We start from the raw sequence: 13407 nt of genomic DNA on the forward strand, positions 1-13407 counted from the left end.
TTCAGGAAGAACAGCTCTGTGCAAGGGGTTTTTTTGCTCAAGGAGGAGCAATGTAGACAGCTCTTTCTTGCGCAAAAGCCCGTGCCCCCAAATGGCAGCTCATTAGGTATGCAAATGTGGCACAGCAATATTCATCTCTGCACCTCATTTGCATATCTTATTGTGCACCAATGCACGGTGTAGCCATAGCCCAGGAGTGTCACGAAGCCAACCACCAATGGGCAGTTGTGCTGGGGATTTGCAGCGTGTGGGGCTGCTGTGTGTTGCCTGATGTGTGCACTGGGCCGTAACATTAGAGGACTCCGTCGTTATAAAACTAGACTGGCTTTTTTTATCAAGAGAACGATTTTTGTTAGATCTCTCTGCAGCCAGCATTGCAGCCCTGTGGGCACAGCCTGACTTCCCTTTGCCTACAGTCTGTGCTCCTCCCTTCGGTTTCCATGCAGGTTGCTGCAGGAGGGAAGCCTCCAGTGGCCCAGCCAGCTCCTACACCTCCCCCTGCAGCCCTTGGGGTATCTGACACGGGCAGCCGCAGAGTCCCGGCGGGGGACCACAGCAGAGTAGCCCAAGTTAGAGCCTGGTGGGTGACTAAGAACAAGGCGTATTGCTGGTAGTTGGTGCCACCGTGATGGCAATTTCTTGCCAGATCCTTGAGCGACCTTATTTATTGGGTACCTAGGTTTGGGGTCATCGTCTGCCATGAATGGTTTTTGTGTTCTGGTGGGTTGGGACTGGATGTAACCTCTCAGGGGAGGAGGGACGTGAGCCCTGGGAAATGGGTAATGTGCCAGACAAGAATGGTTACACATGCAGCTGGGGGGGGGGGAGTCGCTGCAAAGTTCTTCCCAAAGCCATACAGGCCCCAGCCCGCTGAAGCCATGTCTCCAGGAGGGGGCCAGTGCCTGCAGATCACCTCGTCCCGGCCTCTCACCAAAGGCCTACGCTGGAGCAAGGAAAGAGGGAACTAGTCAGCGGGCTAGTTGTGCTGTGAATCGGAACGCCAGGAAAAGCCCCAGTAGGGGGCTGGAAGGCTGGCTTGTCCCTAGCTGAGTCAGGGTGCCAGGGCGACGCGTCTCTGCTGGGTTTTCAGGGGTGCTGGGGGCCCGGCCAGGGCGACGGGTCTCTGCTGGGTTTTCAGGGGTGCTGGGGGGTCCGGCCAGGGCGACGCGTCTCTGCTGGGTTTTCAGGGGTGCTGGGGGCCCGGCCAGGGCGACGCGTCTCTGCTGGGTTTTCAGGGGTGCTGGGGGGTCCGGCCAGGGCGACGGGTCTCTGCTGGGTTTTCAGGGGTGCTGGGGGCCCGGCCAGGGGGACGCGTCTCTGCTGGGTTTTCAGGGGTGCTGGGGGCCCGGCCAGGGGGACGCGTCTCTGCTGGGTTTTCAGGGGTGCTGGGGGCCCGGCCAGGGCGACGCGTCTCTGCTGGGTTTTCAGGGGTGCTGGGGGCCCGGCCAGGGGGACGCGTCTCTGCTGGGTTTTCAGGGGTGCTGGGGGTCCGGCCAGGGCGACGGGTCTCTGCTGGGTTTTCAGGGGTGCTGGGGGTCCGGCCAGGGCGACGCGTCTCTGCTGGGTTTTCAGGGGTGCTGGGGGCCCGGCCAGGGGGACGCGTCTCTGCTGGGTTTTCAGGGGTGCTGGGGGTCCGGCCAGGGCGACGGGTCTCTGCTGGGTTTTCAGGGGTGCTGGGGGCCCGGCCAGGGCGACGCGTCTCTGCTGGGTTTTCAGGGGTGCTGGGGGGTCCGGCCAGGGCGACGCGTCTCTGCTGGGTTTTCAGGGGTGCTGGGGGCCCGGCCAGGGCGACGCGTCTCTGCTGGGTTTTCAGGGGTGCTGGGGGCCCGGCCAGGGCGACGCGTCTCTGCTGGGTTTTCAGGGGTGCTGGGGGCCCGGCCAGGGCGACGCGTCTCTGCTGGGTTTTCAGGGGTGCTGGGGGCCCGGCCAGGGCGATGCTTTGCTGGGTTTTCAGGGGTGCTGGGGGGTCCGGCCAGGGCGACGCGTCTCTGCTGGGTTTTCAGGGGTGCTGGGGGGTCCGGCCAGGGCGACGGGTCTCTGCTGGGTTTTCAGGGGTGCTGGGGGGTCCGGCCAGGGCGACGGGTCTCTGCTGGGTTTTCAGGGGTGCTGGGGGGTCCGGCCAGGGCGACGGGTCTCTGCTGGGTTTTCAGGGGTGCTGGGGGCCCGGCCAGGGCGATGCTTTGCTGGGTTTTCAGGGGTGTTGGGGGCCCGGCCAGGGCGACACGTCTCTGCTGGGTTTTCAGGGGTGCTGGGGGCCCGGCCAGGGCGACGCGTCTCTGCTGGGTTTTCAGGGGTGCTGGGGGCCCGGCCAGGGCGACGCGTCTCTGCTGGGTTTTCAGGGGTGCTGGGGGCCCGGCCAGGGCGATGCTTTGCTGGGTTTTCAGGGGTGCTGGGGGGTCCGGCCAGGGCGACGGGTCTCTGCTGGGTTTTCAGGGGTGCTGGGGGGTCCGGCCAGGGCGACGGGTCTCTGCTGGGTTTTCAGGGGTGCTGGGGGCCCGGCCAGGGCGATGCTTTGCTGGGTTTTCAGGGGTGTTGGGGGCCCGGCCAGGGCGACGGGTCTCTGCTGGGTTTTCAGGGGTGCTGGGGGCCCGGCCAGGGCGACGCGTCTCTGCTGGGTTTTCAGGGGTGCTGGGGGGTCCGGCCAGGGCGACGGGTCTCTGCTGGGTTTTCAGGGGTGCTGGGGGGTCCGGCCAGGGCGACGGGTCTCTGCTGGGTTTTCAGGGGTGCTGGGGGCCCGGCCAGGGCGATGCTTTGCTGGGTTTTCAGGGGTGCTGGGGGCCCGGCCAGGGCGACGCTTTGCTGGGTTTTCAGGGGTGCTGGGGGCCCGGCCAGGGCGATGCTTTGCTGGGTTTTCAGGGGTGCTGGGGGCCCGGCCAGGGCGATGCTTTGCTGGGTTTTCAGGGGTGCTGGGGGCCCGGCCAGGGCGATGCTTTGCTGGGTTTTCAGGGGTGCTGGGGGCCCGGCCAGGGCGATGCTTTGCTGGGTTTTCAGGGGTGCTGGGGGCCCGGCCAGGGCGACGGGTCTCTGCTGGGTTTTCAGGGGTGCTGGGGGCCCGGCCAGGGCGATGCTTTGCTGGGTTTTCAGGGGGGTGCTGGGGGCCCGGCCAGGGCGATGCTTTGCTGGGTTTTCAGGGGGGTGCTGTGCAAGGCTGCCCCCGCAGCGCGCGATACCCGGTCAGGGCGGGCGCTTACTCCGGCCCGACGTCCCCTCTCTCACGGGGGGTTCCTCCCCCCCCCGTCCGTGTGCAGAATAAATGCGGGGGTGCGCGTGTGCACCAGCAGCAGGCGGCCCAGGCCGGCGCGGGGCGGAGCCGGGGGAGGCGGAGCGGGCGCCCGGGGGCCGGGCCGGGGCGCAGCGGGGCGGCGGCGGCATGGTGGACAGCATCTACCGGACGCGCTCGCTGGGGGTGGCGGCCGAGGGGCTGCCGGACCAGTACGCGGACGGGCGGGCGGCGCGGGTCTGGCAGCTCTACATCGGGGACACGCGGGGCCGCACGGCCGAGTACCGCAGCTGGCTCCTGGCGCTGCTCCGCCGCCACCGCTGCCGGGCCGTGCTCGACGTGGCCTGCGGCACCGGGTGAGCGGCCCCCCGCGGGCGTGGGACCCCCCAGTGTGTGTGTCAGAGCCCCCCTACAGCCCCCCGTGCGTGGGCCCCCCAGTGTGTGTGTCAGAGCCCCCCTACAGCCCCCCGTGCGTGGGACCCCCCCAGTGTGTGTGTCAGAGCCCCCCTACAGCCCCCCGTGCGTGGGACCCCCCCAGTGTGTGTGTCAGAGCCCCCCTACAGCCCCCCGTGCGTGGGCCCCCCAGTGTGTGTGTCAGAGCCCCCCTACAGCCCTCCGTGCGTGGGACCCCCCCAGTGTGTGTGTCAGAGCCCCCCTACAGCCCCCCGTGCGTGGGCCCCCCAGTGTGTGTGTCAGAGCCCCCTACAGCCCCCCGTGCGTGGGACCCCCCCAGTGTGTGTGTCAGAGCCCCCCTACAGCCCCCCGTGCGTGGGCCCCCCAGTGTGTGTGTCAGAGCCCCCTACAGCCCCCCGTGCGTGGGACCCCCCCAGTGTGTGTGTCAGAGCCCCCCTACAGCCCCCCGTGCGTGGGACCCCCCCAGTGTGTGTGTCAGAGCCCCCCTACAGCCCCCCCGTGCGTGGGACCCCCCCAGTGTGTGTGTCAGAGCCCCCCTACAGCCCCCCGTGCGTGGGCCCCCCCAGTGTGTGTGTCAGAGCCCCCTACAGCCCCCCGTGCGTGGGACCCCCCCAGTATGTGTGTCAGAGCCCCCCTACAGCCCCCCGTGCGTGGGACCCCCCCAGTGTGTGTGTCAGAGCCCCCCTACAGCCCCCCGTGCGTGGGACCCCCCCAGTGTGTGTGTCAGAGCCCCCCTACAGCCCCCCGTGCGTGGGACCCCCCCAGTGTGTGTGTCAGAGCCCCCTACAGCCCCCCGTGCGTGGGACCCCCCCAGTATGTGTGTCAGAGCCCCCCTACAGCCCCCCGTGCGTGGGACCCCCCCAGTGTGTGTGTCAGAGCCCCCCTACAGCCCCCCGTGCGTGGGACCCCCCCAGTGTGTGTGTCAGAGCCCCCCTACAGCCCCCGTGCGTGGGCCCCCCCCAGTGTGTGTGTCAGAGCCCCCCTACAGCCCCCGTGCGTGGGACCCCCCACCCGTGTGTGTGTCAGAACCCCCCCCACAGCTCCCCCCTGTGCGTGGGACCCCCCCCACCCGTGTGTGTGTCAGAGCCCCCTACAGCCCTCCCGTGCGTGGGACCCCCCCACCGGTGTGTGTGTCAGAGCCCCCCCTACAGCCGCCGTGCGTGGGACCCCCCCACCTGTGTGTGTCAGAACCCCCCCCCACAGTCCCTGTGCGTGGGACCCCTGGGTGTGTGTGTCAGAGCCCCCCCTTCAGCCCTCCGTGCGTGGGACCCCCGGCTGTGTGTGTCAGAACCCCCCCTACAGCCCCCCGTGCGTGGGACCCCCCCCGGGTGTGTGTCAGAACCCCCCCTACAGCCCCCGTGCGTGGGACCCCCCCCACCTGACAGCCCATACCTGTGTGACCCCCCTCAGCCCTCCCCCACTGTGTTTGCAGGAGCTCCTCCAGTGCGTACGCTCCCTGTCCAGCCCCATCCCTGGCTGCGCCATTTCTGTCCATCCCTGCGGCGGGTGCGGGAATTCCCTACGTCATAGGCAGGAACGCCTGGGTCCCTTCCTGCCCCATGTAAGGGTGGGCGCCCCAAACACCCCGCCTGTGTATGTACTGCAGTGCCTGGCTGTGAGACCCCGTTTGAACCCCCGGGGCCAGAGGGGGATGCTCTCAGCCCCTCTGGTGCCCCCAAGAACTTCAGGGGCCCGTTGCATGTGATCTGTGCGATGCCCCTGGCGTGGGCCCGCAGGCCCCCTGCACCGTGTGGCGCCCCGTGCGCCCTGCGCGTGGGTGCGTCACGCTCTCTGCCTCGGCAGGGTGGACTCCATCATGCTGGTGGAGGAAGGGTTCAGCGTGACCAGCGTCGACGCCAGCGACAAGATGCTCAAGTACGCCCTGAAGGAGCGCTGGAACCGGCGGAAGGAAGAGGCCTTTGACAAGTGGGGTAGGCGCAGCGCCTGGGGGGGCGTGCGTGGCCACGTGGCTCCGGCTGGGGCGTCCGCCCCTGGATTGCTTTGGGGTGGGGAACGGGCCAGGAGAGGCCTGCGTCGTGTCTTATCCCGACGCCACAGATACGCCTTTAATTTCCCTGCCGTGGGATCGGCAGCAGGTGTTCCCTGCGGTGCACGGCTCGTCCCGCGGGGCGGGGCGGTCACACAGGCTGCAGCGCTGGTTTTCCTGTGCTGCTGGCTTCCCAATGGGAATAGCCCCCCATCCCCCTCAGCCCCCCGCGGTAGCGAGTGGCCCGGCTTTGGCCTTGGAGGTGCCGCTCCCAGATGACTAGTGCCTGGGGGCGCCCTTGGAAGCGTGTGTGGGTCTGCGTGTGCGTGCGTGTGGGTCTGCGTGTGCGTGCGTGTGGGTCTGCGTGTGCGTGTGGGTCTGCGTGTGCGTGCGTGTGGGTCTGCGTGTGCGTGCGTGTGGGTCTGTAACCAGCTCTTGTGTGGCGCAGTCATCGAGGAGGCCAACTGGCTCACCCTGGACAAGGACCTGGCAAAGCCGGCCGACGGGTTCGACGCCGTCATCTGCCTGGGAAACTCCTTTGCGCACCTGCCGGATTTCAAGGGTGAGCCCGGCCAGCTTGCGGGGCCGCCAGAGCCCTGAGGGCCGGACACAGGGAGCCCCCCATCCCATGGACTGCTTGGGGCCATGCGGGGGGGTCAGCGGGGGGGCAGGTGAACCCCAGGCTGAGGCAGCCCCTCCCAGCTAAGCCCAGAGCCCCCCCACCACACGGCTGCCAGCCCCCCCATCTCAGTTCCCCTCCCTCAGCCCCAGAATGCCTGGTGGGTCGCGTCTCTGCCCCCAGAGCGGGGCGCTGCCCCGGGGAACAGGAAGAGGCCTGGGGGCAGAGCTTGGGTAGGCCACAAGGCAGCTCCGCTTTCCCCTGTGCCCACCGCCCCTGGATGGCAGGAAGCCAGTTCCCAGCCCCGGTGCAGGCTGGCCGGAGCCCGCCAAGTTCCCCGCTCCCGAGGGAGAGAAGAGCTGGTTCCTCCTGGGTTCTAGGGCTGCTCTAACTTGCCCTGTGCTGGCAGCCCAGTATGGCCAGTCTGTGCCGTGCACACCAGCCACCCCGCACTCCCGGCTGTGCCTGCTCCCCTTTTCCTGGATGGCTGGTTGGGGCTGTGCCGGGGCCCACCTGTCTCCAAAGGGGGCCCCAGAGACCCCCCCCATGCTCCCCGCCCTCTGTCAGCCCCGCTTCAGGACAGAGCGGGATGCCAGGGCAGTGGGGGTGGGGGACGGGCTCCGGGGCCTCGCTGCCGGGGGTGGCTGAACCCTGCCCCTTCGCCTAGGCGACCAGAGCGACCACAAGCTGGCCCTGAAGAACATCGCCAGCATGGTGCGACCGGGCGGCCTCATGGTCATCGACCATCGCAACTACGACTACATCCTGGCCACGGGCTGCGCCCCGCCGGGCAAGAACATCTACTACAAGGTCGCTGCCCCGGCCTCCCCGGGGGGCTGCTCTGGGGGGCCCTGGTGCGGGGAGAGGGTCTGACCGGCCCTCAGGGATGGGGGCGAGGGGGGCAGCTCTGGCTACCCAGGACAGGGTGTAGGGAGGAAGTGGGGGGCCTGGGCCGACGTGTCACGGGTGTGGATGGAGCGGAGGAGGCTGCAGCAGGGCGAGGGGGAGGCTGTGGAGGGGGAGCGTGGCCGCTCGGGTGCAGCCCCGGGTGGAGGCGCCGCTGGGCGCTGCGCAGACCAGCGCAGGAGAGCAGGTTGCAGGGGCGGCTGGGGAGCGGGACGAGGCACCAGCGCGGCTCTGGGCCAGCAGGTGCCCCCCACAACCCCCAGGGACGTACGTGAGGCAGAACCAGCCGGGCCGTTGGGCCTTGCCTGTGTAGAAGAGGAACGGGGGGGGGGGGGGGGCGGCTAACGCCTCCCAGCAAGCCTGGGGCAGTGGGCGCGGCGGCGGTAACGTCTCTGCGCCTCCCCCAGAGCGACCTGACGAAGGACATCACCACCTCCGTGCTACTGGTGAACAACAAACCCCACATGGTGACCCTGGACTACACCCTGCAGGTCCCGGCCCAGGAGCCAGAGGAGGCCTCAGAACTGAGGTCAGTGCTGGCTGGGGGGGGCTGAGCCACGTGGGCACAAGGCGTCTGGGCACAGGGTGCACCCAGCAGGCCGTGTCCCGCGTTGCCCGGCGGGCGGCCTGGCTGCGGCCCTGCCAGCCTCCTGCTGCTCGCAGCAAGCGCCAGGTGGGGTCACAGGGGCGCCCCTCCTCAGCGCCTGCCCCAGCCCCTCAGTGCGTCCCTGCTCCTGTCTTCCAGCAAGTTCCGTCTCTCCTACTACCCGCACCGCCTGGAGGCCTTCACGGAGCTGCTGAAGAGCGCCTTCCAGGGGCAGTGCCAGCACAGCGTGCTGGGTGACTTCCAGCCCTTCCAGCCCGGCCAGGCCCACACCCCCTGCTACTTCATCCACGTGGTGAAGAAGACGGGCTGAGGCGCCGCCCAGGGCTCCCTGCGCCGCGGGCCGTGCTGCGCCTCTGGCCGCGTGGATGCTTCTCCAGCTCCCCGGCGGCACGGCTGAGGGGCCTCGGCCCCGGGAACTGCGTGAGGCCGGAGGAAGGCGCTGTGGCTGGCTAGACGGGCCGGTGCCGCTGGTCCCGCTCTGCTTCTCTCGCTTGTCACTCGGGCTGCATGGGGGCGGGCGGGTTCGACTATCTCAGGGCTGTCGTGGGCTCTCCGGGCCCATTGTGGGGAGAGGGAAACACGGCTCGTGGCGAGATCCCAGTGCGTGTGCCTGCGTGTCTGTTCTGCGGCGGGGCGGGGGCGGGCAGGACTCTGCGGGTACCGCTCACGGGGATCTCTCGCATCGCTGGACCAGCTTAGTACCTGTCCTCTGCTCCAGCTGTGAGGCAGGGCCCCTGTAGCCCGGCAGGGCCCCTGTAGCCCGGCACAGCTGAGCGAGGGGGCCAGCTCGAGCTGGGAGGCCGGAGCACCGCACCCACTGGGCCATTGCATGCCCATCGCTGCAGATTGGGGGGGGGGCGAGGTCCCACAGAGCTGCCACTCTGCGCCCCACCCCCACGGGGCAGCAGGGTCCTAAGCAGGGTGTCGTGGAAGTGCAGTTGTGGAGCCAGGGCAGCAGGGCCTCTGTGAACCACCCAGCTCTATGGGCCCAGGGCCTGCCCCCTTCCGGGCACAGCATGACACTCCCTCCCCTGCAGCCCAGGCGGCTGGGAGAGCGGGGTTGCTCTGGGAAGGAGGAAGGGTGAGGCCCTGGCCCAGGGGCTAGCAGCTGCTGGAACGTTTCACCCCCTGGGCAAGCGGCCTGCTCTAGTGTCAGGCTCCCTGGCCGGGAGGGGGGTCTGTGGGCAGGTCCCCCAACACCCTGTGAAGGGGGCGGCGCAGCACGGCTGGAGCAGGAGCAGCCGCGTGGGCCGAGCAATGGGAGAGCGAGACGCGGATGGCGTAAGGCTCACGGTGGGGAAACCACGGCCAGCCGGTTTCTGTTCCTCCCTGGCTGCGTGTCCGGGCAGAGCTCCTCTGGGCGCGGGCTCCAGTGACAGCCTTGCGGGGCAGTGGGCACTGGCCGGGGGTCTCTGCTCCGTGGCCAGGTCCCTTGTGACCCGCAGCCCATGACCGTGGGGCTCATTGTGTCCCCCGGAATTAGTTGCTCCCCAGGGCTAGTCGTCCCTCTGCAAGGCTGGGGGAGGGGCCTTTAGAAGTGGGCCGGCTGCCACCCACCCACCCCTGGGTGTCAAATAGAGCAGGGCGGCCGCTCCAGGCCTTGCCTGCCAACAGCTCGGACCTGGCCTGGGAAGGCAGCTGCTGGCCCAGGCCCTGGCCCTGAGATCCTGCCCCCGGGCAGGGTGCTGAGCTACCCACAGTGGTGCTGTGGGAACGACGGGGATGGTGGCGCGCACTTGGCCAGGGTCAGCCCCAGGCAGGGCTGGGGAGAATGGCAGGCGCTGCTCATGGGGGCAGGGGGAGGGCAGCCTACTCCTCACAGGGAGGGGTGGGTGCAGCACAGCCCAGCCCCTGCCCAGGGCAGCATCTGGGCCACTCTCAAGGGCTGTGCCCAGCACACTACCCCTGGGGCTCCTCTCCCTGGCAGCCCAGCACCAGGGAGTCAGGCACCCCAAGGGGAGGCTGCTGGGCGCCAGCTCCGAGAAAGGCAGCTAAGAGCTGGCAAGCTGGGGCCTGCTGTGCTCTGAGGGGAGCTGCTGGGCACAGACCCAAGCTCCCCGCCAGGCCCGGGAGACGCTGCCACTGCAACCCACTCGCCCTTGGCCAGGGCCCCGTGGGGGCAGCGCCATGGAGCAGGGCTTGGCAGGAGGGCACAGGCTGACTCCGCACGCTCCCTGGGACGCCTGACCCCTGCTGAAGCCAGACGCGGCCGCCGGGTCAATAAGTGCCCAGACGTGGCCAAGACGAGCAGGCTCTCCCCTTTATTTAGAAAGCCCCTGTACAGTATTTACAGCCAGGGCCGGTCAGCCCCTCACACTGCGCCGCTTCCCTGTGTAGTGCCTGTGCTCAAACCTTCCAACAGCCTCTTGGGTGACCCATGCGTCTCAGGCCCCCACAGCCTCCCTGCCCTGTTCCTGGCTGCCCGAGGGACGGGGAGCAGGCAGCAGGCCCCCCCCCCTGCCCATCTGGCTACAGTGCCACGTGCAGGCCTCGCAGGCGGCAGGAGCGCCCCTTCCACCCTCCAATGGGCCAGGGATCATGCTGGGCTTGTACCCAGCGAGAGGGGAGTGAATCTCCCCCCAAACCCGTACAGCCCCGCTCCTCGGGACAGGCCCTGGGACCACGCGGGGGCGTCAGGCGTAGCTGCTCGACAGGGCCCAGTTCTGATACTTACAAAGCCCCCATGGCCCCCCTCCCCCTCCTCGCCTCTTCCCAGAACTGTCCCGCTCCCCTGGGCTCCCTGCCACACGCCCTCTTCGAGGTGACAGCGCCCCGCTGCTGCTCCCAGCTTCCCTGCACCCGCGCCCAGGGAGCCACCCGCCCTGCTGCACCATGGCTCACAGCCCAGGGACAAGCAGTTGCTGGGGGGGATCCCACCCATGGAGAGAGGGGAAAGAGCCCTGGGGAGCACAGTCCATACAGAGCACAGGGTCCAGCCCAGCTTCTGCTGGGAGGCCATTTCCTGCACCGAGTCACCCCCAAGCCTGAGACTAAGGCAGCTGCTACTTCACCTGCCCCAGGGCAGCTCTGGGGAGGGGGAGGGGACAAAGCACGCCTGGGCCCAGAGCCATCCCGCGGGAGGGGTCACAGGACAATCCGGGACCCGTGCAGGGTCTTCCAGGGCTCGGGCGTTTCCTCTGCCCCGTGTTCCTCTCCCCACTGCAACGCGCCTGCCTCATCCACCAGCTCCACAGGGGGGATGTAGGCGTGGCAGGGAGGGGCCAGGCTGTGGCGCAGGTAGGAGGAAGAGGAGCGCGAACCCCAGCGTGGCTGCCGCCAGCCTCAGCTCCATGGCTAACTGCTGTGCCACGTCCACGAAGGGGGGCCAGGCGGCGCCGACCCTTCTGCCGCTCGGACCGCGCCGCAGCAGCTGCAGCTCCCCCATCCCACTAGCGGGCAGCACACTTCTGCTGGACGGCGCTGTAGCGGAGCAGCTCCTGTTCCGACACGGACGGCTGCAGCCTCCGGGCCGCTTGTCCAAAGTCCTCCATGGTCACGACGAGATCCGAACTCTCCGTGTCCAGCCCTGGGGAGCAGAGGCACATGGGGAGCTGCCCCGGGCCAGGCAAGACCTGACTCGGCACCAGTTGGTAAAGGTTCCCCTATTGCCTGCACTCTGCCTCCAGACATTCTCTCCCATTCAGAATCGTGGCTTAACAGAAGCCACCCAGCCTAGGAATCTGCCTTGCGGGGGGATGGGACACTTCCCCAGAGGGCAAAGGGCGTCCTGCCGTGACTGGCAGGGGGAGGTCCCGGAGCCCCGTATTCCGGAACTCGGTGGCTATGTCTACACTGCAGGCTTCTTGTGCAAGAACTGTTTCGCACAAGAGTTCTTGTGCAAAAGCTCTTACGGAACAGCGTGTCCATGTGCTTTTGTGCAAGAGTGTCCATGGCAGCGTGGACACTCTCTTGTGCAAGAAAGCCCCGATGGCCATTTTAGCCACAGGGCTTTGTTGCGCACGAAACCCCTGTTGCACGTCCACACGGTCTTCTTGCACAAGAGGGCTTGTTCCTCATGGGGAGGGGAATAACTCTTGTGCAAGAAGCCCTCTGTTCTGATGCTTTTGTACATTTACTTGCACAAGAACATGTGTGCAGTGTAGGCCGCTTCACAAGTTTTTGCACAAGAATGGCCGTGCTTGCGCAGAAAGCCTGCAGTGTGGACGTAGCCCGTGCGTACGGGCGACTCCGCTCTGATTTCTAGCCATCGTGGCTGTGGAGAACAGCCTGAAACCCTGGCACCAGTGCTGCCTGCAGGCTCCGAAATCAGAAACAAACGAGAATCCTCCAGCTCGTTTTCTTACAGCCCAGGCCTTGGGGGGAGGAGCTGAGTGACTGTGGAATGCTGAGAGCCAGCAAACCTCTGAACCCCCCGGCCCCATCCACACGGGTGCTGCCTGCCTGCCAGAGCGCGCAGGGGACAGCTCGTGCCTCTCGCCAGCCGCCCTTTCCACGTTAGCCTTCCCCAGGGAGAAGGTGCAGAGTGGCGGGTGACAAGCACAAAGGGGGGCAACAGCAGAGCGCAGAGACCACCTCCTAGGCTCCCTGTAAGCCGGGCACTCGTGCGGCCACTAGAGCTGCACAGCTGATCAGCAGGGTGCCCGCAGCGAGGGCTGTGTTTCTACGGGGGGTGCACATTTGCACCTGCTTTGGTGCCCAGAACATGTTATTCCCCACGTGCACTACACCTATGCTGCCTCTTTTCTGCGGAAGAGGCGATGCAAACGAAGCGCTCGTTAGCAACTTCGCGCACTTCATTTGCATATTCTCTTCCGATGCTTTTTGCAGAAGAGTTTTTTGTGAGGGGAAAAGAAAAGGCAGCGCAGACAGGTCCATTTTGGGCAAAAAAACCTTTTGCGGAAACTGAGAACGGGACTGTTCTCAGAGCCCGGTGCCAACCCATGAGTGCGCGGCGGCCTTGTGCCGGAGAGCGGGAACAAACAAGCCAGCGAGCGCCAGGAGGGCAGGGCAGAGTCCATCTCCAGCCTCGTTACATAAGGCCTGTTGACGGGTGGTACAAGAGCAATTGGCCGGAGGGAGAAAACGCCCATCGCCGGGTGACCAAGCACAGCCAAGGCCAGGTGCCCTCCCACTGGCTGTTTGCTGCCTGCGCTTCGGCCAGTCAGGAAGGCTGGTCCCGGGCTCGCCCCACAGGCTGGCGCCTGGCCCCCCTGTCCCTGGCTAGAGCATTTTCAGCCTCAGGCTCGTGGTTTATTGTCTCCCGCGGCCCCTCTTCCCTACAGCCTGTTGATAACACTGGGAAACGCAGCAGCCCCCGAGGAGTCGGATCCTGGAGGCGGAGGCTGGGGCAGACGGGGCAGACAGGCCGCGCCGATGCTCCCGTCCCACAGACGGACGCTGCGGTGCCTTGAGCTGCGTGATGGAGCTGGGATTTGGACACGGGGGTTCCTAGCTCCCAGGCCACGGCTCTAACTAATGGACAATGGTGCCTCTCCACGGCTTCCGCTGGCCTTGGCGTGTGCAATTCCCCCAGCTCGGTATCCCTCGTGAATGTCCCCAAAACGCCCACGGGTGAAGAGACCCGACCCCTCTGGTGCCCCCTCCCGAACACCCTTCCCCACCATCCCACACAGCTCGCTGCCCTTCCAGCCTCTCGGGGAAGCCCCCGGGTCTGGTTCCGCATCACTCCCCTC

The 13407-nt window shown here is 67.4% G+C and overlaps 2 protein-coding genes across 2 annotated transcripts in view; one reads left to right on the forward strand and one right to left on the reverse strand.

The window, feature by feature from the left end:
• The first annotated feature begins 3333 nt into the window (after positions 1–3333).
• On the forward strand, positions 3334–8353 carry GNMT (glycine N-methyltransferase). The gene is made up of 6 exons (XM_075925902.1): positions 3334–3576; positions 5438–5565; positions 6070–6183; positions 6908–7050; positions 7554–7675; positions 7892–8353. Exons 1-6 carry the CDS (start codon positions 3371–3373, stop codon positions 8061–8063), a joined length of 885 nt encoding a protein of 294 aa, XP_075782017.1. The 5' UTR covers positions 3334–3370; the 3' UTR covers positions 8064–8353.
• A 1639-nt stretch (positions 8354–9992) lies between these two features.
• Positions 9993–13407, reverse strand: part of PEX6 (peroxisomal biogenesis factor 6) — a 29796-nt gene continuing 26381 nt past the window's right edge. The window contains exon 17 of the mRNA XM_075925900.1: positions 9993–11279. Coding sequence (XP_075782015.1) covers positions 11143–11279 — 137 coding nt within the window. The 3' untranslated portion in view covers positions 9993–11142. The remainder of the gene's footprint in view (positions 11280–13407) is intronic.

Source organism: Pelodiscus sinensis, chromosome 3 (genome assembly GCF_049634645.1).
Source record: "Pelodiscus sinensis isolate JC-2024 chromosome 3, ASM4963464v1, whole genome shotgun sequence".
NCBI lineage: Eukaryota > Metazoa > Chordata > Testudines > Trionychidae > Pelodiscus > Pelodiscus sinensis.